At 31.9% G+C, this 26727-nt stretch overlaps 4 protein-coding genes across 4 annotated transcripts; 2 read left to right on the forward strand and 2 right to left on the reverse strand.

Annotated features, from left to right (window-relative positions):
• Positions 1-1695: 1695 nt before the first annotated feature.
• On the forward strand, positions 1696-6323 carry LOC113865294 (mitochondrial carrier protein CoAc1). The gene is made up of 7 exons (XM_027499752.1): positions 1696-2362; positions 3125-3210; positions 3292-3499; positions 4287-4419; positions 4622-4806; positions 4977-5105; positions 5387-6323. The coding sequence occupies exons 1-7, from the start codon at positions 2183-2185 to the stop codon at positions 5486-5488; spliced, it is 1023 nt and encodes a 340-aa protein (XP_027355553.1). The 5' UTR covers positions 1696-2182; the 3' UTR covers positions 5489-6323.
• A 2205-nt stretch (positions 6324-8528) lies between these two features.
• Positions 8529-10345, forward strand: LOC113865905 (protein IQ-DOMAIN 1-like). The gene is made up of 5 exons (XM_027500710.1): positions 8529-8594; positions 8680-8925; positions 9170-9397; positions 9493-9606; positions 9692-10345. Exons 1-5 carry the CDS (start codon positions 8529-8531, stop codon positions 10343-10345), a joined length of 1308 nt encoding a protein of 435 aa, XP_027356511.1.
• A 552-nt stretch (positions 10346-10897) lies between these two features.
• LOC113865926 (cytochrome P450 711A1-like) lies at positions 10898-14189 on the reverse strand. Its single transcript, XM_027500735.1, has 4 exons — positions 14037-14189; positions 11842-12628; positions 11665-11760; positions 10898-11227 (listed from the first exon to the last, which is right to left on the reverse strand). The coding sequence occupies exons 1-4, from the start codon at positions 14180-14182 to the stop codon at positions 10898-10900; spliced, it is 1359 nt and encodes a 452-aa protein (XP_027356536.1). The 5' UTR covers positions 14183-14189.
• Positions 14190-21916: 7727 nt separating this feature from the next.
• Positions 21917-23898, reverse strand: LOC113864987 (heat shock factor protein HSF30-like). Its single transcript, XM_027499278.1, has 3 exons — positions 23432-23898; positions 22469-23340; positions 21917-22376 (listed from the first exon to the last, which is right to left on the reverse strand). Exons 1-2 carry the CDS (start codon positions 23882-23884, stop codon positions 22543-22545), a joined length of 1251 nt encoding a protein of 416 aa, XP_027355079.1. The 5' UTR covers positions 23885-23898; the 3' UTR covers positions 21917-22376; positions 22469-22542.
• Between the last annotated feature and the right edge of the window lie 2829 nt (positions 23899-26727).

Genomic DNA, 26727 nt, shown 5'->3' on the forward strand with positions numbered 1-26727 from the left:
ATTTAACAATTTATTTAATAATTTTATGTTTTTAATTAACACGTTATTCTTAAAAAAGTTATTAAATAAGATTTTAATACAAAATTAAATTAATTTTTAAAAATTTAAATCTTACATCACACTATAAAATTTAATTTCAATTTAAAATTTTAATTATATATTTTAATTTTTTGAATACGATAAAAATTATAATTTTGAACTAATTTTAATTCTACTTAAATTCTTACGAAATTAAAATTAAAATTACAATTTTAAATATTAATTCTGATTTTATGTACTAAAAGAATTTAAAGAGAGAAAAACTCTCTTTCCTCCACTTTTTGCATTTTCTGTTTTCATTAAATTTTTTTATTTGGTATAAACCAAATATATATTTGAGTACACACCTAACGGGGATTGAATAAATAATTTTCAGCACTAACAAAATTATTGTTTTATCAAATGTTTGTTGATGTATTTAAAAAAGTTGAAGGACATAAACGAATTAAAAGTTGAAAAGATAACTAAAAGATAAATTTTGATAAGTTTTATTGCTATTATAAAATTTGACAAGACAAGTTAATTGATTAAATAAAAAATATTTAATAAAAATAGCTGTTAAATAAAGGATTTATTTTAGTTTAGATTTGAGTAAAATCATTTTGATCAATTTAATTTTAAATTGTTAAATATTTTTTAAACTTGCTCGTAAATTAAATCACATGATTTTACTAGAATACTGTAAAAAACTCATAAATAATAAATGAGAACATAATTAATCATTGAATTAGAACTTAAAATTTGATAGTTATATATTTTAAATAATTATGAAATTTTGTAAAATCCCAGACACAAATAAATATAAAGTCGTAATCAAAAGCGACTCTTCTTAAATTTTATATTTTATAAGATAAAATATCTCAAAAGAAAGAAAGTTTGATTTAAAATATTAAATTATAAATAGAAATTAAGAAAGATATTTTTTGCATAAAAATTTTGTGTACAGTAACTTTGTAAAATATATTTATTAAATTAAAAAAACATTTAATTGATAAAACATTGTTTTAAAAGTAAGAGAATGAATATAATATATCGCTATTTTAAAAAAATATAAAATTGATATAGATAGTAGGAAAGTATTTTGTATATTTTTACTGGGTTGATTAATTTAATTTAAGTATAAAAAAAAAGTTAACTATATCTTAATTAAATATATTATAAAAATTTTATATTAATACAACATTAAAATTCAAAAACGTGTCAAAGAGAATACACAACTTTAGTCTCAAAGGATTGATCGAATAATGCGTTTTTTTTTTTAAATTATGATATTTTCCTAAATAAAAAAGGTTGACAGTAAAATATATAAAAAATGTTTATTTTGAAAATTTACAAAGTTAATATTCAAGTGCATTTTAATTTTAATTTAAAATAAAAAATTATTTTTAAAAAATTAGCAATGATGTTATTTAAAATAAGATCCAAAAAATCTCCATCAAAGCTGTATTTTAATAAACTAAATAATCCATTTAATTTTACCTCTTTTTTTAAAAATAATTTACTCTAAAATTTAGCAACACCATTTATCAAAAAAAAAATTATCAGTGTTTATTTTTAAAAATTCACGTGGACAAATGATAAAAAACATGTGAGGTACGCTGAAAGGAACATGATAAATGGTTGACGCGCGCATACCACGTGAGACTTCCACGAAAGTTACGATGTAATTGCAAACTGGCAATTGCAAGGAAAAGAAAAAGCGCAAATCATAAAATCAAAACTAACCAACCCAAAAATCTCAATTCAGTTCAAAGGAGAACGGGTATCTGTTCCTTCATCTTCCCCATCTCTCACGTACCTGTTCTCCTTTACCCCTTTTTAAAGCCAGGGTTTTTCTCTCCAAGGTCTTATTTTTACGCCACTCAGATTCACATCTTTATGGTTCTTCTGCCACACAAAGCCTTGGCCTTTGCTGTTAATTCATCCTCCTTGTGGTAATCCAAAAGGGCCCTTTTGCTTGTCGTTGTTGATGTATCTAATTGTTTCTGAAGGGAATTGGCTTGTGAACATACCCAATTCATATCCATTGCAACACACCCACTTGTCCTTCTCAAGACGCAGATGGGATAAAGAGTTTTCTGAACTCCAAAGTGGGTAGGCTAAACAATATTCATAACAATTGAATTGTCTTGTTTTGGAATTAATGGATTCTTCACAAGGGTCTACGCTGGCTGGTTTTGTGGACAATGCATCTATTAAGCGGGATGAATCTTGTTTTGATGGCATTCCTGTGTATGTTAAGGAGCTAATTGCTGGAGGCTTTGCTGGTGCTCTTTCTAAGACTGCTGTTGCACCTCTAGAACGGGTCAAGATACTCTGGCAGGTTTATCACCCTTTCTTACTCTTTCTTTTTTCGCTTAATTTTCTTTTTAGGGGATCATCCTTTGAGGTTTACTTAATCAGATCATGTTACAAGTCTGCTCTAAATTGATTTGAACGACTTTGCCCTTATTCTCTGTTTGGTTTAGAGGAAAAAAAGCGAGGAGAGACAGAAAAGTTTGAAATTTGAATTAAAAGAAAGTGGGAGGAGAGAAAAATTTGAAATTCTTATCTGTATTTTCTCTCTTTTCTATGTTCTCCCCTCTCTTCTGAATAAAACATTAATGTACCAGTGGGAAATATCCATGGGATAATGACACTAGACAATTGTGATACGCTAATTCTTTATTGGGATTGATTTGAATTATGGTAACAAGGTATCTTGGATTTAGAATCTTCTAGGATCATACGGGAAGGGGGAGAGAATTTTAAGCGTGTAAAGAGAGGATTGTATTATGTCTTGTGCTTGCCTAGGGTGTCAGTTAGTTATCCTTCTTGATTTGTGTCTATTGCTGGATTCTTGAAGTTCTTGATTACTCTCATCAACTGACTTTCAGAGGTTATTTCCTCTTGTTTCAAGAAGTTTTTTCCCCCGTTTTCCTGAAAACTCTGATTTTATCTTTTAATGTATATTTGTCGTCACTTGTTATTGTCAGATATACATCATCCATGATGGTGTTGCTTTCTATGCACCTTCTCTGCAACTTAAGAATGTTCTTAAATGGTTGTGTTCCTCTTTAACCTTTTTTATTAATTTTTACCACAGACAAGGACAGCAGGATTTCAGTATCTTGGGGTGCACCAATCTTTGAATAAGTTACTAAAGCATGAAGGTTTTCTAGGATTATATAAGTAAGACAAATTGCATAATATGATTATTTTATTTCCTTAATTATGTATTGTTAATAATCTATGCTTATGTGATGGTTTCAGAGGAAATGGAGCTAGTGTTATCCGCATTGTTCCATATGCCGCCTTGCATTTTATGACTTACGAGCGGTATAAAAGTTGGATCTTGGATAATTATCCTATGTTAGGAACAGGTCCTTTTATTGATCTTTTAGCTGGCTCCGCAGCAGGAGGAACTTCAGTTTTATGTACATACCCCTTGGATCTTGCCCGTACCAAACTTGCTTATCAGGTAGGAATCTCCTTTGATCATATTTAAATAGACTTGACATGACCTAACACATGATCACATTGAGAATCTCTTTTAATTATCCATTCCATTATTTTGTTTGTAATCCAAGCTAAATAAAAGTTTAAGGAAGCTTGTACAGCTAGGGAAAAATAATAGAGAAAGGGAGATGAATAATAAATATTGTTTTATCTACCAATTTCAAAAGAGAAACTACGGAAAAATTTATGTTCACAGATTGCTTCAGCATGCCTTAATCAGAGGAGACACTATAAAACAACATGATATTGAGTCCAGTTCATATGGTCTATGATAACTCCTAAGAAGGAAATAAGAAAGTATGAATGCAATCCTTTTATGTTTAAATCAAATCGGCAATTCTGCAGAGAATTAACATAATGACCCAAATCAATAAAAACTAAAAATATTAGCTTAAAAGAACATTGGTTCATGCTCACACTTGTTAGGGGAATGTATTATTACTTCTGTTTATTTTTAATCTCTGAGAAATTATGTCATGCTTTTTGATAGTTTGGTGCACCCTGGGATTTGAAATTTTTCCTTAGAATATTCCATTGATCAACCAATCTACTTTAGATAGATCATTTTCCATTTAGCTATTAGGGAAACCTATATGACTGATTGCTCGTCTAGGACTTATTCTCTATGTAAGTAATAGATCTTCAATTTTTTTAATACCCTAGTTAGTGGGGGATATCTTGTGAGGGAAAGATACATAAAGTATACAATCTCATTTTATTTCATATTTCTGTTGTTTACAAATTTATAGGTGGCAGACACAAGAGGAAGTATCAATGATGGTATGAAAGGAGTTCAGTCTCAATCTGCACATAATGGCATTAAAAGTGTGCTTACAAGTGTCTATAAGGAAGGTGGAGTTCGTGGGCTTTATAGGGGTGCAGGTATGTATGTCCCAGGATCTACCAATACAACCTTTATGTTTGGCAATCCTAATTGGTTCCTGGTGGAGAATTCTGTTCGAATTCATGTTTGTGAGATACTGTTTTCTCATAGAGTGTCTCAGTTACTATATTGTGCATTTTACTGCATTATCCAGTTTTTTCAGTACATTGATTGAAAACCTCACCTTTTTCTTTTCCTTAGGACCAACCCTTACTGGAATTCTTCCATATGCTGGTTTGAAGTTCTACATGTATGAGGAATTGAAGACTCGTGTTCCTGAAGAACATCAGAAGTCCATTTTGATGCGTCTTTCTTGTGGAGCTCTTGCTGGATTGTTTGGGCAGACTTTAACATACCCTTTAGATGTTGTTAAGAGGCAGATGCAGGTACTCAAGCACAACTTGATGTCCTCACTACTCAGTTCAATAAGCTTTTCTAGTCAAATTAGGTCTGCAATCTTTTACTGGATATAAAATTTGATTGAGATCCCTTTTAGGTCGTATACAACTATGTAGCATTAGTATACAATACATTATATATCCATTTGTTTGTGTAGGTTGGCAACCTGCAAAATGCAGCTCATGCAGATGCTAGATACAGAAATACACTTGACGGACTTAGGACAATTGTTCGTCAGCAAGGGTGGAGGCAGTTGTTTGCTGGCGTAAGCATTAACTATATAAGGGTATGCATACTTTATCATAGCCAACTTTAAGTGAGCTGAGTTTTGGATTACTTTTTCACATGTTTCAAGTTCTGTTTTTCGCTTTACCCACCATATCAAGCAGCTCAAATTACAGTTATAAGCATCTTTGTTGCATTGAAAAATGCTATTTTTTTTCTCTTGTTCCCGGAATTGTTATGGTCACCTTGAACATTGCCAGCCAAATCGTTGATGGCATTGGTGCGCTTATTTTTTGTTCCTATGTTGTGATTTTATTCTAAAAAATTCTGGCTATGTTCCAGATTGTTCCTTCAGCTGCAATTAGTTTCACCACATACGACATGATGAAGACTTGGCTTGGCATACCACCTCAGCAAAAGTCTCGATCAGTTTCAGCAGCATAACTGCTCACCCATGATGACAATAAGTTGCAAATTTACATATTGACTCCATTTTCATAGGGATGTCACATGATTTCCACAAATTATTGTTTTAGAGGAATCCCTTGTGATTAAATTAACTAATGCTCAAGTTAATTTGTCATATTTGGAAAGCTCCTTCATAGTGCTACTCATTATTTCTTTAACCTTAAAAATGAAACTTACGTAGATTTGTCCGAAACTATGGATGCAACTCAAAAAGCAATGATTTCACCTAGAATTAGATAATTGCAATGCTTGGAATATGTTTATGTACACACGGCACGGCATGTTATAAGGGCTTCAACAAAGCTCAAGGCGGCGCTTATTTATTTATTTTGTGAATATTTATTATCATCCTCATGCTCTGGGCAGTACAAGTATCTGACAATGTGCTAAATTATTTAGTTTTTCATATTAAATACTAAAATTAATATTGTATATGATATTTTACACTTTTTTTTTTGCATATACATATTTTAAAATATATCCAAATTTGAAAAGGAAATATTTTTTTTGCCCCACTTTTATGTTAAAAAAAGTTTTTATATTAATACATGATATATTAATATAAAAACATTTTAAACGAAAAGAAAAAGCTGCCCGTCCTTGCATTTCGCACGTCACTCTCCCTTCCTCCCACTTTTTCTCATTTTTTGAAGGAAGGAATATTTTTCACTTTTTAAAATTATTTCATCTTTTTCTTATCAAACAAACATCATAAATACCTTTCTTCTCTCTTTCTTTTTTCCCTTTTAATTTTTTTCCTAGATCACCCAAAAAATATTTTGCCTTGAAGGTTGTTATTGATTCTTAAAAGTAACAAAAAATAAAATAAAAATCCACCTTATCATGTAAACTTATCTAACAATTTTATTTCTTAAAAAAAAGTTATATAACTTTACCTTAAATGCCAAATTTAATCACTTACATTATTTAATAAATTTTTATATAATGTAAAATTAATAAATTCAACAATTATTTTGAATATTCTTGTTAAGTATATGAATTTTATAAAATTTCATACAAAATAAAGTTAATAAATATTTCATTTAATTATTTTATTTCAACATATAAAATATTTGAAAATATAAATTAATACTAAAATTTAAATAACATAAATATAAATATTTAAATTATATAAAATTTGACATATATGATTATAAAAATAATATTAAATAATTTAATGATTGAATTAATTAAAATACACTATTGCTCTCCCAAGGGGTTGACAAAAAGAAAGTGGGCAAGACAAGTGTTGTACCGAGTTGGTACTGTGGAATATAATATTCATAGAAGAAATGAGTCTCCTCAGCGATTGACTATCTGTCTCTGGTTTTTCTTTTTTCCTCTCATTACATAATGCCTGTTTTAACTCTTATTTGACTATTGATCCGGGGAATGTTGACCACTGCCTACCGCTCTTTTTTCGTTTTATTTAGTTATTTATTTTATGTCTTTCAAGCCTTAAATTGTGGGCTTCTGCCAGTTGCCATGAGACTTCACCTTCTCGCAATATGTTCTAAATAAATGATATTACAAAAAAAGAGCGACATTTATATTATAATTTGTGACAGATTTATAGACTTGTGTATATTATGCCTTAATTACCTCTGACTAAAAATAACAATAATTAAAATTAAAAAAAAACTTAAGTGTGGCCCTTAGGGATACAAAATGTATTTTTGAAGTAAATTATTCCCAATATCAGCTTTAAATCAAAATGAAGTTTATACAGTGGGCAGTGGCAGCTCAAATGGACCCTTCAATTTCATGCAGCCAATCAAACATGCGTTAAAATAAAATACTCAATCTTTTGGAATTCTTTCTCTTTCTATTCTATTGTTAATATAATTTCTTCGGGCATAGTCATTGGATTCCTATTCCTAAGAACAGTGCACAGGGACAGGGTTGTGAATATGAATGCATCACTGTTCTCGAAAAAACAGAGGATAGAAATTACTGGTCATCTCATTTTGAATTCTAAATCCCTGCTAATGCGATAAAAAGTAGAGCCAAATTGTTCATTTTTCACATTTTCGACTACTTTATTTGTCGAAGTTGTAGCTTGTCCGTGCAGTATCCATGGGAATGCTCCTCAACACCAAAGAAGAAAGACAAAATATAAAAACCAATGAATTCCCTTTTAAATATTACAAATGGGGTAACCTCGACATAAGGAGAGCCAATCTACTCTCATTCATATCCAAAAAGCCAAATTTTCAACTTGGATCCTCTACTACTCACTTTCCAGTTGTCTACCGGTATTCTTAAAATATTTGTTCAAAATATTAAAAAAATACAAAACATTTTTCAAAAATTCTAATACATTAAATGTACAAGTTTTTATTAATAACTTGTCATCAAAACATAACTTCAATACTAAGTGTTTTTAATGCTATTTTAAAACTTTAATTTAAGATGAAAATATATTATGAAAAATATAAAATACTGCATTAAATTTTGTCTCGAAACAATTAATCAATTTTGTTTTTGAAACATATATACTGCTGGAGGATGCAATTAATTTACTTTGGAGAGTTGTTTTGTGGCAATTTAGTTTTTGTTTTTGGTAAAATTGTGTGAGCAATAATGATAATAAAGTGGCATAGCATGGGGAATCTGGAATAGAGCGTTGATAGCAGAGCGACAGATCTCAACTGCACTCACTCTGCGTATGTGAGAAAGATCCCTGTCCTCTCTTTTATTATTTCTCAGTCTCTAACACAACACACCAAAGGCTTCGTGCCTTTTTATGTCTTATTATATCCCTCCCCAAAGGTATTGTGGGACCTACCTCCTTCAAAACGCAAGAACGTGATGTCGCAGACTCTATCTTCCTTCTTGCGGGACCAACAACCTCAACCTTCCTTTGTCCGTTCCACGTTTTGAATTTCAAATCTCGTAACGACAACTCAACTTACACCCCATCACGACACAACAACTCTCGAACCACATTCTCTCTCTCCAACGTTATAGTAGTAACCGAGTTAACTTCACACTTCATTCAAACCAGCAACACCTGATGGGTGCCTCAGGAAAGTGGGTAAAAGCGCTAATCGGACTCAAGAAACCAGACAAAGACGAGCATGTAAGTTTCTTTGTTGTTTATATAGCACAGCTCAATGTATCCTTAAAAGGTCAAGTTTTTATTTGGTTTGTAATGCTGTGTATAGGTGAAGGAGGGTGGTAAGAGCAAGAAGTGGAAGTTATGGAGGAGCTCTTCTGGGGACATGGGTTCGTGGAAGGGTTTCAAAGGGAACCACAAAGCAGCTTCTGAAGGGTCTGATTCTCCCCCTGTTGCAGTAAATGCTTTTACAGCTGCAGTGGCCACTGTGGTTCGAGCTCTTCCTAAGGATTTTAGATTAGTTAGGCAAGAATGGGCTGCTATAAGAATCCAAACTTCCTTCCGCGCTTTCTTGGTAAGACCCTTCATTTTTTATGTATAAAATATATTTATTAGACACATATGTTGGCTCAAACAAAGCAAAAGCACAAAACTTGTTTTCAAAACAAATGGTGAATTAGTCTGTAGTTCTCGTGTGAATGAATATGCACATCCAAAATGAAGAATACATGTTCAAATCTGCATACCTCATTCATTACGTGACTACTAGTTGTTTTCTAATAATCAGCAGTAGTTTTCAACGATGTTTATAATTGCAGGCAAGAAGGGCTTTGAGGGCTTTGAAGGGAGTGGTGAGGATTCAAGCTCTTGTTCGGGGGAGACAGGTGAGGAAGCAAGCTGCAGTGACATTGAGGTGCATGCAGGCACTGGTTCGTGTTCAAGCGCGAGTCAGAGCTCGGCGTGTGAGGATGTCCATAGAGGGGCAAGCTGTCCAGAACATGCTCAACGAGAGACGCAGCAAGCTTGATATTTTGAAGCAAGCAGAGGTGTCACCATAACTCAAACCATGTAAATTTGTTTTCAAGTTTTTTACTTTTTGTCGAGTCCTGTGTTTCTAAGAAAGATGTTTGTTAATGGGCAGGAGGGGTGGTGTGACAGTAGAGGAACATTGGAAGATGTCAAAGCAAAAATACAAATGAGGCAAGAGGGAGCTTTCAAAAGAGAAAGAGTAATAGCATACTCTCTTGCTCAGAAGGTAAGTGTAACCAACAATGTAGAAAAATGGCATTTTTTTTTTCTGTTTTAGAATGATGTTTGAAATTCTTGACATATATAACCAGCAATGCAGATCAACCCCAAGTTCTAATTCACGAACAAATACCACCTTTTCCTCTCTCAAGAATCATGAGGTTAACAAAGCTAATTGGGGGTGGAGTTGGTTGGAACGTTGGATGGCAGCCAAGCCTTGGGAGTGTAGATTGATGGAACAATCACATGCTGAAGGCCTGGAGAAAACCCCACCTCCAAAGAAGTTTGTTGAATCCTTTGAAATCACTAATTCCAAACCAAGTTTGGTAAAAGTCAAGAAGAACAATGTCACAACAAGGATTTTAGCTAGGCCTCCTCATATTGGGCAAGCTACTCGTTCATCCTCTAGTCCAAGTTCTGAGTTTCGGTATGATGAGAGTTCTGCATCATCTTCCATTTGTACATCTACAACACCAATGTCTGGGAACACTTGTGACAGGACTGAGGATAGCGGTAACACTAGGCCTAATTACATGAACCTGACTCAGTCCACAAAGGCAAAGATAAAAACAGGAAGTCAAATGTATAATAGAGCTCAAAGACAGCAGTCCATGGATGAGTTTCAGTTTCTCAAGAGGGCAGCGGTTTTCTCAAATGGAGATTCCAAAAGCAATTTTGGTTCTGACCCTTCAATCAACTTTTCTAGGCCACTTCACTTGGACAAGAGCTCAGTGAGGCCAAGGTGAGCGGATAAAAGCTGAGCCAACATGGTGTGAATGTGGTGGTGGAAACTCAACATCTCTTTTGTATTTATTTTTTTTACCTATTCCAAGAAGTTCAACATCTGGTTGTACCGTGCATTTTAATTGAGTTAGCTAGCTAGAAGTAGCTTATGTGCTTGATAACACTTGTGATGAGGTGTCTCCATTTGTATAATTGTTCATTTGCTGGTATTGATTGATATTGTTCCACGCTGAGAGACTTGTCCGGATAAATCAACTTAAGCAAGACTAAGGGAAACCATCATTTTATAAACACATTTAGACGAATTTTGTCATCTAATTTTGTTAATTTCCTCCCATAAATAATGCAATTCATTCATAAACTGATGGGAAGAGTGCCCAGCAGATATTTAAAAGCTAGAAATCATGATACTACTATCTTTTATAAACTTATATTCTATGCTATATGATATGATTGTTCATTTTCTTAGCACACTTCATGTTACAAGACAATATATAATTAATCTTCTGAGCGTCTAGTACATAAGCAAAATCTTAGCGGTTTACTTAGCAACTCTAGGTTCTTTTTATGGCTCTGAGCTTGACCCCATGCTTGAAATTGAGGACTATACCATACTCGAGTTCTAAAGGGTTTTCCATGTTAGGTGAATGCCGAAACAAGTATTTCCGATATAAATGAATAAGAGAAAGCTTGATCTCTTGCAGGGAAAATTTTTGACCAATGCAAGCCCGAGGACCAATTCCAAATGGTACAAAAGCATAGGGATGCCTTCGTTTCATTTCTTCACAATTGGGGTCAAACCTCTCTGGTTCGAACTTTTCTGGCTCTGGAAAGTTAGTGGGATCTTTTGCTAGAACTCCAAGAGCTAACCAGACCCAAGTCCCCTGCTTTTACAAAACCAGATTTAGTGACGACAAAAGTAAAATCTCTCCTTAATCTATGATTGTGATTCATGAAGAGTATATATCAAAACGGAAAGTTCCAAATATCATGCAAGGTGATGCAGTCTAGCTTGGGTAAACTCAAAGAAAAATATTTATATTAATTTTGTTTAAGGACTTCTCTAAAAATTTATTTACCCAAATTCTAAGACTTAACGTAGATAACATGTTCAATAAATATAAATATAAAATAAATTAAAATAAATATATTCAATTTTTTAAAAATTAAAATCAACTTATACGCCTCACCTTGTAAAAAAATTAAATGATATCGTAAAAATGCAAAATTGATCTTGATTTAGTAATCTATTTATATATTTTTAATATATAAACACTAACCGAAAAATTTAATCAAACTAATTTAATTTGTATCATATTACCTTTGGGAGAAGATAGCCTCCAATCTCTACCGGATTTGATGTTTCCCTTGCAACTAATGGGGAGACAGTGTAAAACCTCATGGCCTCTTTGATCACCTGCACAAATTAAACTGAGTTAGAGCATACAAAAGTATAATAATATATCTATAAGCATGGGCCTTGCAAGTTGGAACTAACCTGATCAAGATAAGGGAACTTGTCATGAAGTTCTTGGGAAGTGGGTGTCTGATCCACTGGACCAAACCCATCAATCTCTTGAAGCAGCTTTTTCTCAACTTCAGGATGTCCAGCAACCAAATAGACAACAGAAGACAAAGTAAAGGACGTGGTTGCTGACCCAGCAAGTAGATGCTCGTAAGTAACAGCACTGATGTATTCATGTGTGAACACATTCTCTGACACAGCTCTTGATTCCCTGGCATTTAATATAAGTGACAAGAAATCCTTTGAGGTTCTTGTCTTATCTTTCATTCTCTTTTCCACAATCTCATCAAGACGGCCACTTAGTTTCTTGTTGGTACGTTCAATCTTCCAATCCATAGTGCCTGGTATTCTCTTCAGAATTTGTCTAAATGGCTCTTGGAGTATTGGGATAAGAAGACCTAATATGATGGAAAATGAACCAGACATGTCCATTTTAAGTTGGGTTGTGGAGTAAATGTGTTGGTTTATGAAATCTGATACTTCATTACTGCCACTTTCATTGGTATTGTTAACACACTTGATAGTGTCACAAATAGAATGAGGCTTTGAGAGGCCAAAGTTGACACCAAATGCTGCCTGTCCAATGACATCAGTTGCCAGTCTGAGGGACAGATTGGAAAAAATAATGTCTTCTTTTTGAGAGTCAAGGTTTTGGGTGGCAGATTCTACGAATGATTGCATTGTTGGCACTAATCTGGATAAGTGTGATGGCTGGTAAACCGACAATATAGTGTTTCGCATGGTAGACCATTGTGAATCCCTGCACCACCATTTGCAAGCACTGTTTAGATATTGTGATTTGAATTTGGTATATAATTAATTATTAATTCTGATTTATAACCACTCAACAAGGTCAAAATATCTATTCAACACTTCTTATGTCTGTGTTTTTTTATCCCATTACATCAAATATCATATCCGTCACTCATCTCTCTACCAGCATTTTGCAGCATACGGGGCACATGTCACGACTAATGATCACAAATGGGAAATTTATATTCAATTTAGTGGGCAGACCACTAATGAAACCAACGTCTTCTTTTTTTGGTCAAAGTGAAACCAATGTCTAGTAAATGCCTTTTACAACGTTTATGCATAACCATTAAAATTTCATGCTATTCACTAGTGTGCATGTAAATTTTATTCTGTAACATGGCACAAGAAGTTGATGGTTAAAATATACAATAGATTAAATATATTTTTGGTCAAAATATTTTTTATAAATTTTTATTTACTTTTGCAATTATTTTTATGCTAATATTTTATTTTTAAATTTTGTTAGTAACGATGTTATTATCATGTATCATTTTTTATTTCATGTTATTTTTTTGTTGTGTTACATAAAGAATCAAAGGAATTAATTTTTAAAAGAATTAAGAAATTAAAATAAATTTTTTATTAAAAATATAGGGTAAAATATAGTTAAACAACAAACAAGTAAATCATGTGGTTTTACTATATTTGAGTAAATAATTAACTTTCTTTTAAGAGTTGTCATATTGACTCCTATATTTATGTTTCATCTTCAACGTTCGATAGCACCTTGTGTATACGACATTTTTTCTTAAACTGTTCTGGGTATTAGTTTTTTAGACCTTTTTCGTATTATTGTTGCTTCTTACAATATGCTGCCACTTTTTTCATGTTATTCCATTACTAATATAACTTAATGTCACTTCACAGGATTAAACCTCTCATATTGGAGGGAAAAAAATCATTACCAATATATCCTGATTTTTAAAGAAAAAAGTATTGGCACCCACAGTTTCCTATTTAGTCTACACTATTTTTTTTCTCAATGGATAAGCGTGATTCATGAGGACTAAACATTTTGAAATTTTATAAACTTATTTTAAAAAATCCTCAAATTATAAATAATTAACGAAATTATTATTGCTACCCTTAATATTTTACACTTCCATTATGTGTTTTTCTTTATGATGAAAAGAGAGACAGAGAGAAAATAAAATTTTCTGAATTTCTTTCGTGTAAAAGAAAGGAAAAAAATAGAATTTCAAAAAGGGAAATTAAAATTATGGAATAAAAAATCTTATAAAGCAACTATATAATGAAAAATGAAGACTAAGGGTATGTTTGTTTTTAAAAGAGAAATCAAACATATCCTAACATTACTAGTGTTGAAAGTTTGAGGGTTGCAATTTTCATACCGGGTGAAGAAGAGACCTTTTTGATGAAGAGGGGAAGCAGAAATAGGTGAGGGAATACTTCTGTTTGGAATATCTTTAAATTTTTTAATTCCGGCCTCTTTACAAAGTTCTGCATCTGCTATAATTATCAGTGGCTGTCTTCCCATATGAAACCTGCACCAGTAAATAATTGGAACACCAATAATAAACCTTACTCATGAAAACCATAGAATAAAAAAACAACACGTTAGAAGAAACAAAGACAGTGTTAACCATGTGCAACGCTAACCCCAAAAGACTATTAAGTAACTTGGAACGTAGTGCTTGATAAGAATGAAAATGAAATTAAAAAGGAGTAGAGAAAAAATGTTCGTCATAACAATATACATATCACACGGTGCTAAGTAATTTTCCTTTTCTTCTTATCTTTCACCTTAACATAATTTAGCATAAGGCAAGCTGCAGCACTATTAGCTAGCACGATTCCTTGAGACTACTGTTTAATGGTTAATGCCACTATGAAAATAATTAGTTGTTAGATTATGGTTACAGTACATGCTATCTAATGCTTAACCTATAACGAAATTGTAATGTCTTTTTAGAATAATTAAATTACATATACTTTATTTAAGAAGGATGACTGAAATATGCATATTAATTAAAAACTAAACAAAAAGCTTACTATATGTATAACCTCAAAAGCTTTATTTTTTATGCAGCACCAAACATATTGTTTAAGTATTTGACATTTGTGTGTATAACAAACATCCTTTTGTTCTTAAAATATGTGCTTAGGGTTTAGAATATTAAAAAATTTCTTAGTAAAAATTGACAAATTACCTTAAAAAATCTTTTGACTTTTTATTCTTATAAATCATTTTAATTATTAAATCAAAATATTAAATGCATTTTTATATTTTAAAATAATAAGTATATACACATTGTATTTAGAATTTATTTCATAAAATAATAAAAACATTTAAAAGATAAATAAAAGGACATAATAAAGTTCTTAATACGTTCATAGCACATTAATAATTGGTTCGGATTACGAAATGATTTGCTTAACGGTAGTCACTCCAAAAAATTAATTAGTTTATGAGCGTCAATAATATCCTTGGAAGATATGACTAACACAACACAGAATAGTTACTTATCACTCGTGGTAGGACCTATTAAATGATAGAGGTCTTATTCCCCAATCGGTGAATTTCACTGTATATTAAGTGCTTTCACATAACAATAAAAAGTAGTATATTCAGAAGAGTATATTAAACAATATTTTGTAGCATTTGCTCGAGTTGAGAAACACATCGATCAAAGCATTCTGGCGCTGGGTCCTTTTTTTCAAGTTTTTTCTTTTTAAATTGTATGGAATGAAGGAAGCAACTGAATAAACGAGAACACAACTAGGGCAATTGGATTATAGAATAATTACTTTTATCAATTTATATATAATTATTCTTCCTGCTCACAGGGACAGCGACCTACACCATACCACACACAACCAACTTCACAAGTCAAAATTTAGCTTCCAACATGATTCGGCTTAAACTCATCCCCGAAAGTAAGATCGATATGCTATCATAGTACCCTTTTCCTTATCAATCCAACGAAGGGGAAGAAAAGGAGAATAAGTATAATAAATCAAAACATCAATATGGTGCACTAAATATCAAGTACCAAAGGGTGCATATATACAATACATACATATATATGTAAGAAAAATACTAACCTGTAGATTGGGCCATATTGCTTGGCGAGGACTGAGAACACATCAGGACCATACTTAGCTAACAAAGGAAGGTGTCCTACAAGAGGGAGAGATGGTGGGCCTGGAACCTTCCTTACTCCCCAATAGGGTGCATACAGATAAACCAACAAGCCTCCTATTAAAGCCAGCAGAGTGAACATTGTTGAAACAAAAGGGACACTTGGAATTGGAAACAACCATTCCAAATCCATGAACATGTTTTATTTTCCTCGTAAGGAATGTATAAAACGAGAGAGGAGACAGGGGCTTTAATTAGGTTAGGGGGGGGGGGGGGCGGCCTCTAGTCTTAGTTTACTTCTAGTGCCTCATAGATTGAGGCTTATATTAAGGAATTGGAGGTACGAAGAAGGCTACATCAGGAGTGGATGAGAGATGGGGTTTTGTCCTTATGTGAATGATGACATGTGCGAATTAGATACCCTTGTACCCAATCCATTTCCTTCTTCATTCTTTTTGTTATATAATCAAATCAAATCTCTTTTTTTTTTTATATATATATGCAAATATATAAACAAAAACTATGATTTTCATGGGAGGGCAAAAATAATGTTGTATTATGAGGCATCCTTTTCCGTTGAAAAGATACCTACAGGCTCGTGCATATGTTTGTGTTGTGGACTTTGTGAGTGTGTGGGGGTATAAGTGCACGTTCACCAGAATCGGACACACAAACACAATCCACTATGCATCCTATTCCTATACCCAGCAGGAAAATGAAGCGTGGGAAAGAGTGTTTAGTCACGAGAGCGATAAATGAGCAAGATAATCATAATAGCATTATCCTCAGCCTAAAAGAACAAGGATAATAATCAAGAATCACCCATGAACCCTCTTATGCTTTCCTCGTTTTCTTCGGCATTTATGCTTCCTATTCTCTGTGTAAATTGGAATCATTGAATGCATTTTGAATATACTTCAGACACAGTTACCAGAATAGTTTATTATGACCTAACCTCACCTCATCATCATCATCCCTTCCCCACTATTAATTAAATATTAAAACGTTTCAACCAATAATATCAATCTTATCCAATACGAAACCTGAAGACACTCCTCTTAATCTTATGTTGCAACCTTCTACCCTCAATATAGACTTGCGTGCTTTCACTGGTTTCTTTCTCTCCTCTCACACACAGGTGCTAAAAGGTTAATTATAACCACTAATATATATTTACTTATTTAAAATAAATAAATAACAATACAATACACACATGCACACATTAATTTGTTGTGTTAACTTTAATATTGTAGCATCGGAGTTAGACTTAAGGTTAAAATAGATTATTTTATAAAACTTCAAGGTATTGACAGGTTCTATCGGAACACTTTTTTTTTTAAATTTCACAAATTAAATAATAGGAGTATGTATTATTTGGTTTGCTTATAAAACTAAACTAAACCCAATTTTAAAGCTATGACGAGGATCGATTTCAGAACTATATTATCTTTTTTTTTTTCATAAAATAATAATAATAATTTAGTTTTGATTAAACCGATTTAATATTAATTTAAACTGAATTTTGCATACAAAAATGTTAAGTTTACAATCGATTAATTAACGGAGTTGTCTGCTATAAAATAAACCGACTCTATGGATTAAACACTGAATTATATTATTTAAATTTTTTTAATATGATTTAATTGGATTTTTGCGTAGCTCGATTAAATAGTTTGTGTTAAACTCACAAATCTTCAATTAATGAAAATCTACAAGCCAGGTGAAATTATCCTAGATAAAATTTACCGAGTGTAAGTCTGACAAACTTATATCTTTGATAATTTTTATAAATAATAAATTTTATCAGTAAAACTCTTTAATCATATATATTATTAATTTATATAATACGTAATCCTTAGTTTAAAAACTCATATATCGATAATTTAATAATAAATGTTTATTTAATTATATGTTAAACACTCATATGTTATTGTATACTCTTACTTCATGATTTTTTTAAATAAATAGGTAAATTCATAATTTATATAAAGCGTAAGCCTTTCAAAATTTACATACAGTGTCGATGGATCTTGTGTAAGCGTGTGTGCATAATATTGAAATTTCTATAAGATTGGACACTCAACAAACTGTTAAATATCTTATTTTGTTGGACATAAATTGTGGCTATAATAATTAGTTAAAATATATCAAATTTATCACTCTATAATTATTAATATTAATCTATAGTGTCTTGTGGCTCTCCTAAAAAAAAATTAATTGAAAGATATACATTTTAGTGCTCTATTTATCCACCTTTAGCTTTTGTGGTGACTCGTGAGATATTCTCGTAAAATTTTTGGTCAATAATTGGCGGTGATCGACAAGAATATCATCTGAATTGTTTTGCTTCACTTGGAGTCTGAATTTCATAGGGGTATTGGATTCATCATTCTTCGCCGATGACAACTGAATATAAAAGGTTCTGTTAGCTATGTCTGTCGTCATTCAATAATGCTTAAGAATATGACATGAACCGGGCCAAGTTCCTTCCCCTTAATTCCACTCACGCAAATAATCCCCAATTTTTGTGCTTTGCTTTCGTGGAAGATTACCTTTTTATTAACAATCACATAAAACCTTTAATTCAATTCATTTTAAGGTTAGTCACGATATCCATTGATGATAATAAGGCCTAATCGTCAAATTTTCATTGAGACAATTGCCTAAAACTACGTAATTAATTATGTATGCATAACAGTAATTTAGATGGCCCAACACTATTTACACAGGAATGGCACATATTTTAAATTAATGGATGGGATCTTTAAAACCTGCATCACTGATGTTCTCTTCTGTGTGATTCTCCGGCATTACATTTGCGCCACTAACAAGTGCATGCTCATAACCATATTAATATTGTGTGTACGTAATACATTATCCTAATAATGAAGAAAATCCAACGTATATGTTATATTTTCTGAATGTAATTAATATTATTTAATTAATTTTTAAAGATTGGTTTCTTTTAAAATACAAATATTATTAAAATGAATGTAATATTTTCATATTAATATATTTAAAGAATTTAACATCTATTAATTGTGGTGATCTTATAAATATACATAATTATAGTACTAAATTATATATTTTTGCATTTAATAAAATCTAAATATACATAATTAAAAGAAAAAACAAATCGAAGGGGCTGACACCCACCTCGCTCCTCCCCCCAACCCTTTCGTTTATAACCTGAGTATAGACTCAACAGTAAGATTTAGGGAAAAAAATATAAATTAATATCTTAATATTTGGGTTATGAGCTACTTAATTTCTAAATTAGAAAAAGTATATTTTAACTTTTAAAGCCTTTAATATGCGTGGAATAATTCTTTAACTATTTTTTAAAAAATATCCTTAAAAATATAAATTGTATACAAATTAGTCTCTAACTTTTAAAAATTACACATAATTTAAAGACTAGATCGCATATAATTCAAATTTACGAGTATTAATTTGTTTTTTTAGTGCAATTTCAAAAATAAATCAATAGATTAATTAATAAGCATGTATTGAAACCCTTATTAATCAAAATGTACCTTTTTTTAATTCATGAGAACTTGTCTCGCATATGACCTCGACCTCAGACTATTAATTTATATTTTTTTATAAATTTGAACAATAAATCGATCATGTTTAAGCTTCTTTTTTTTTTTAAGCCGGAGCAACTATACATTACTCATCAAATACAGTTTGAAGAAATACCGTTTAAGCAAAATTATTTTTTTAATCTTCCATATTTGATTTAACATTCAAGTCAGTCCATCTTAGAATTTATAGAAAGTGTATAACATATCATCTTCATGACTCGAACAAGGTCAATTTAGACCTATTTGGAACATAAAATTCATACTCTTTATTACATAAAATCACAATTAGATAAAATAATAATTGAAAATTGCCAACTTTTTTTGTAGTTAATTTTTTTATTTTATCCTTAGTAATTAATTATTTCAAACACAAACACTAATTATTATATATAATTTTATATCATCTTTTAAATTTCAGCATAAAAAATGATTACTTTATACAGTTCAAACACAATAAATTTTTTTAAAACCAATTTTCATTTAACATATTCAAATACAAAAAGTTTTTTATATAGTTAATTATAATAATAAATAATTATAAACATAATCAATTATTAAAAAAATAATTAATCCAAACACACGTTAAGTATCCCTGTGAACTGGTTCACTCAACTCAAGCTTGTGAAAATTTGCAGGGCAATGATGCCCTGATGCAATTATTTACACCAAAGAAATGAGATATGAAATTATGAATGAGGTCGCCAACACAGGGAAAGATGGAACTGAATTTGACTTGGAATTGTGAAAATTTTGAGACAAAATGAGAAGAAAGGGAAAAGTAAGTCAAGGAATTAATGGATTAGAGATGGCAGCAAAGAAAGGTTCCATGGAATAGACAGCGACAGCTATATGACCGACGAAACATAATCTGTCGGTAATACTTATATGTCCTACTTGAGTTATTAATCAATAAAAAAAATCATTAAAAATTATGATAAATTTACATTATATATCATGACAATCACGTCAGTAATATTTTTTATCACTTAAATAATTTTTAATGATACTTGTTAACATTAAAAAATAAAATAAAAAGCATACTTTATTTCTCATATTCGAAAGGAATGCTTTTTTAAGAGAAAGATAGAGTCGAATCTAGAGAAAAAAAATATGTAAATTGATTAGAAAATAAATTGGTATGATTAAGTTTAAATGTAATTTTTTTTGTAACTCGAACTAAATCCACCTGACGGGAAATAAATTGATTCAAGTTAAGTCTTAAAAAAACTCTGTACTTAAAATTATTGATTTTGTTAATATTAATTTTTAAAATTATTAATAATAAAATTTTCAAGTTAAATTATGATAAAATACTAACAAAAATTTTATAATTTCAAATTAATTGTACTCAAGCATTGAAACCAACATATTCACTTTTTTTTTTATGTGAAATTAGGTTCATGAGGTCTACCCCGGTGAAGAACAACCGTTCCTTTTATTTTCCATTACGTGGATAGCATACTGCGTACTTATCCTCCATACTATTTCGCTTCCAAAGACCTAAGCAGGTTCATAGTTGTTACTTCTTCATAAATGACGACAATATATTTTTTGTTATTCATTATTACAAAGTTGTCAATTAATGATACAAAAGTAAATAAAACATTATATTGAAATATAGAAAACATTGAATGTATTTTTAAGTCATTAAAGACATTTAATAATTTTAAATTAAAATTGAGACAATATTCTTCTCTATTTAAAAAATTATACATAATTTATTTAACGATAAAAAAGGCTGATTCTAATATATATTTCCCATTTTCCTTGGTATTCATTTGGGGAGGGAGGGGTCATTTGAATCCGTACGACCTATCACCACGATTTGATGTCAATGCATTTCGGTGGACAGATACCAAATTAGAGAATTCACAAAAGTCAGAGTACGATCGCGTTTTTTTTCTAATTAAATTTTCTTAGCAACTTTTTAAAAATATTTGGTTCAAGAATTTGTAAGAAAATAACATTGCAATTTAAAAATTAGAAAAAACAAGTGTGCGAAAATTCAATTCAATTTATTACAAAAATTTAGTTTTTTTATTGGTCAAAAAATGTGCTACCTGAAAAAATGCTAAATGAGTGGAAGGGCTTGAGGGGCCTGGGATTTGCTTGGCACAAGCACTCCACGGGCTCATCCTAAGCCATATAACCCAAAATATTAGGGCTATAGTTTGGTCACCGATCAAGCCCAAACAATTTCCTTATATCAAAATCGTTATTCAAGCCCCTGGTTTCCATTGACAGGAAAAAAGTGCCATGGCTTCCACCACAGCACTTCCGAGTAGAGTTTTAATTTCACGACCCAAAAAATTTATCATTTTATACTGTTATCGTGTTTTTTTAATGTAACTTGACAGAATCATTTATATTAATTGAAATGCACGAGTGCCAATTACAAATATCTATATCTATACTTTTGGTGTTAGTTACTTCCAAAAACATTCTTAGTGTGTGTATACTGATGACTATACACCTACAACTGAAGAGAATGACATAAGCTCTAGATGCTACAATTTAAACTACCAAAGTGATGTTCTTAAAGCGATAAATATAGATCAGTAGAACTCATTGGTTCACAAAAATAAAGTAAGAGAAGATGTGTTGAAACTGGAAAACAAATGCTTATTTCTTCATTAATGATTCAATTTACAATAAACCGGGAGAGAACTGATATGGAAAGAATTGCGAATGATGCGTTTATTACAGAAACGTGCACTTTATACAATAATCAAATGATCTCATCCATCTCTCAAGTCTCAACACTGAAAAAATGACAATCCAGCAAATTTACGAGTAGATTAATACAACTTTTCCCAGTCAATGATTTGGATCATCCCTTGAATATCTTCTGCCTCCGATATCGCCTGCAAAAATATAGAATGTAGTTATTATAAGCAAGGCAACAAAGTAAAAAATAGCTTTGACACAACATATGCTGATTACAAAGGATACAGATAAAGAGCAATATCTTTTGGCCTCTTCAGCAACTACCACCTTCCTTGCTGCATACAAAACCATTCATATTCTACATCAATTACTATCACACAAATTATCAAACCACAAATATCAACAAAATAAAACAAGGAAACCGTACCACCGCAGTGCAAGGGGAAATTTAGCCGAGGCCAATGACACTAAAAATTCTACAACCAGTAACCACTATGTCCTCTACGGTTTGGACCCAACATAACCCATATGATCCACGAGATTTTTCAAGTCCTCAGTCCAATCATCAGGCCTTGCTACCAAATCCTCCACAGGAGCATCAATTTGCGAAAAATCACCAATCACAACCTCATCCTCAGGATCCCCTACAACCAACTCTTGCCTCAACAAGTCCTCCCAGATTGCATCACTCCCACTTGCAATTGGAACTGAACCCGATATTGGGTCTTTGATTTCACTGCTCGATTCTTCATCACAAGAGAAAAAAGACTCCATCTGGGACTCAATAGCTGCCAACTCTTCTCCATTTTGTTCCTCAAATGGAACTGCAGCAATCACAGGATCCTGATCCAATTGCAAATTCTCCACACTAGGAGAAGCAGCGAGTCTCCTCTTTCTCCTGACACCCTGCAATTCTCTCTTCTGAGCATTCCTCTGTAGAAGCTGTTGCACAAAAGATTGATTACTAAGTGCTTTGGCAAGAAAAGTCATCATCTGTTGATGTTTCTTCTCAGTAGCTTGCAACCTAGCTTCCATGGTCAACACTTGCTCCTTTGAATTGTTCTGTTGCTGCCTTAACTTCACAATTTCAGCCATCAACACCGTTCTATCTCTCCTCAGCCGTTCAACCTCACCTTCAAGCCCAAACTCACCCAACTCAATACAAGCCCCACCTCCACCCACGCTCTGCGGCTGAGTCACGTTCCTTCTTCTCTTTATCGTCTTCAACAAATGCTTCTGCCCCGCCAAAAACCCTTCATTCGCAAATTCCCATCGATCAGGATCAATCTTTCTGAACCCCTGCATTTACACAATAATAGTTTTCAAAGTTAAGTCCACTGTTTGTAAGATCAAACATGTAACATAACATCGAAAGAATAAATGTACTTACGTAAGTGTTGAGTTGACGAACGAAGCTGGAGAAATTGTTGTGTTTGAAGTAACGAGGTAAAACGGTGGTTGAGAACTTGTGAGAGTCCCAAACGACGAAACTGTTGCGTGCTCTGCTCCACGAAACGATGGAGTCAGTGGAAGGGTCTTCGACGACTTCGAAAGTTTTGGTCAGAAATGGAGGAGGACCCACCTCGTGCAACCCTTCCATGGGTTGAGGAGAGAGGTTGGAGGACGAAGAAACCGTGGCGAATGGCGCTGTCTCTTCCTCTTTCACTGTAACTCCCTTCATCTCCGTTTTCGGTTGTGTGTGGTTTTCGTTGAAATGGAGTGGATTAGCACTTGGTAGTAGAGGCATGGCGAATAAGGAATTTAAGGGAAAGGGTGAGGAAGATTCTAGAGACAGAGATAAATATTTTACCTCTTTCTGAAGAATGTGAGAAGGTTCTGCCATTTGTCACTCTGCTTTTGCTGTGATCAAAGATATTTTGTACAAGTTCTGGAAAGTTCTCGACTTATCGCTTCCTTCCACCCAAAATCCTTCTTTTTCAATATAGAGGACGCGTGTAGCCATAACCACGTTATCCATGTCAGTTCAACCAAGCCACTTCTCACTAACTCGTTTATTAGGATTACAAATTACAATTGTTTTTGCCACGCTTCTTTCATTTATATAAAATAGTACAGATTTTAACTCATCTCTTCGCGTTGATTAAAGGTTGTTAAGTATAATTAGTTTTTATTGTGATTATTTTTAAAAGATCTGCTTAACAGTAAGAGAAAATTTTAATGCCAAACAATTTTATGGTGAAAACTTTTTCAAACAAGTTACATTCAAGTTTTTAAATAAAAGAATAAATTAACATAAATATAATAATTTATTTATTTATTATCATCTCCCCTCCATCTCCTCCAAATTCTCTACCAAACAACTCTGATGGTGAATCTTAAACACTCCTATTAATTGAAAAATTGATCATGAAAACACTCTCTAGCAAACTTTGTTCAGAAAACTGTATTTAAGTTACATAACAGTATTTTTATGGTACACTGTTTTCTATTTATATATTCGGAATTTAAATTATATCCTCGTCTAAAACAAAATTTAATTGGCAGCGAATTTTTTTTTTATTTTGATTTAAAATTATATTGATCACGATGAAGGTAAGAGGGGACCAGAATCGAATGTTCTGAGGATAATTCTCTGCAAGTGATGTCACTGTAATTTAAGTAAGCTTTTACTTGTCCCACAGATTTCAAATAAAAAATCATTAAGGGCCGTTCATAGTCAAATATGACTGTAGAGGTAAAAATTATATGGATGTTTAAATTTATTTTTTTTAAATTATATTTTTCTTAATATATCTTACACTCGTTTTTTTTCAATACGATATCTCGACAACTTACAATTTTAATTGTATTTTTTGACTTTCGACCTTAAAAGATAAAATAAATTAAAACTGAATACTGACGGTTGAAACTTCGTCGTTCATAATCTTTAAATTAACAATCGAATATTTAAAATTAGTGATTAATAACACTTGAATTTATTTTAAGAAAACATTCTGAAATACTATCCCAAAATTATTTTCAGAAATAGTATCAGACATCGGGATATTATAAAAACAAAAATTGACAAAATAATTAAGAGTGCTGTAAATAAAAAAAGGGGTGGTGCAAAAAAACTGACAGGAGTCCAATACGCAGCTCTGGTTTTTGACTGGTTCGGTTTCTTCAAAACTTTTTTTTTACCAAAAACAAAGTTTATCCACTTTATTTCTGGGCTTACCTCTTTACAAAAGGCTTTTTATGTTTTTGGGGTCAAGACTGATTTGTATTTATATTGATCCTAAAAGTTCATTAAAAAAATAAGGCAAATTAACCTATTGACAAGCCCGTTAACAGAGCAGATATTTTGAATTTCTTTTCGGCTTTTGCATATTTCTTTTTTATATTTATAAAATTTAAATTTCAAAATTAATTTATAAATTGTACCTGGAATTTAACTTTCAATAGAGAGTTTAATAAATTCCGAACGGGAATTAAAGTTGTGGAATTTTAAAATAATAATAAATACATGAAATTAAAGATAAACACTTTATTGTATTTGGAATTATTGTGTTTGATTTGTGTAACAAAATTTAGCGACAATTGAATTTTGTTTTCACAAAATGTCCATTAACATGTATGGGAAAGTGTGGTAACAGATTTTATCAATTTATATAATTGAAGTAATACGTGAAATGGATGAAAGGAGAAAAGGTGGAGTTTGAATGGTCGTTAATGTGCATATAAATTTGGGGCATTGGAAGCAATAATAATAGGAAGGGAATAAAACTTTGACGAGTTCCCGGAACCGTGACATGTGACTTGCACTTTATGGGACATATGCTAAGTTAATTAAACAAGATTTGTTTATTCCACAATTTTAAAGATTGAGACATAGGGAGTCACGACAGAATTCAAATAAATGGACTTGTTTTTATTTATGCAACTTATAAAATCAACCACTAATATAAAGTCCTCCCATTGAACCCACCCACTGTCAAATCCATTAAAGATTAATGCAATGCATTCATTTGATGGTAGCTATGTATAATCACGCTGTTTTTTTTTTATTTTGCAGTTCATGATTTGATTAAAAAGTTGCTTCCTCACACAAGGGGAAGGGGTAGTAGGCTAAGAAGCACTCTTGGTCCACTCTTGCACATTGCATTTGATCCACTCAGCCACATCACATATCAATATTTCCACTGAGATTTCAGAATCCATTCATCCAATCCCACAGAAACCTTTCCGAAGAAGAAAGTCGCAGCAAACTCTTGTCGTCTAAGGTATATATCCTCAGTATATGTTTGTTTTTTATCACCCTCCATTGCCATTAACTCACTACCTTCTCATTTAAAAGCTCTGCGCATTTTAAAATTTCAATACACACTAAAGCTTTTCCACCAAGTTGTTTCATTATATTACTCTCTTAATACCAAGATCATAGAGACAAGTTGATTTTCTTAAGGGGATTTATGGGAGCTAACCATGTAATTTTGTTCATAAAATAGAAGTTATAAATGGAAGTAAAAGTGAAGGTGGATCCATGAATGGGTTTATAATAAGAAAGAATGGAGAGTGCAGTAGTTGACTGAACCGGGGAATGAAGGAAGAATAGAATGAGACTATGACTTGGAAAAGTTTCAAGTCCCTCTGATGATGATTGATGATGTCATGGCCACACCATTCCTTTGCCCGTTAAGTCTGCTTTTTACCACACAACACAATGCCGTTAACTTTTACTCACGT

The sequence above is a fragment of the Abrus precatorius genome, unplaced genomic scaffold (genome assembly GCF_003935025.1).
Source record: "Abrus precatorius isolate BTA unplaced genomic scaffold, Abrus_2018 Scaffold4, whole genome shotgun sequence".
Taxonomy (NCBI): Eukaryota; Viridiplantae; Streptophyta; class Magnoliopsida; order Fabales; family Fabaceae; genus Abrus; species Abrus precatorius.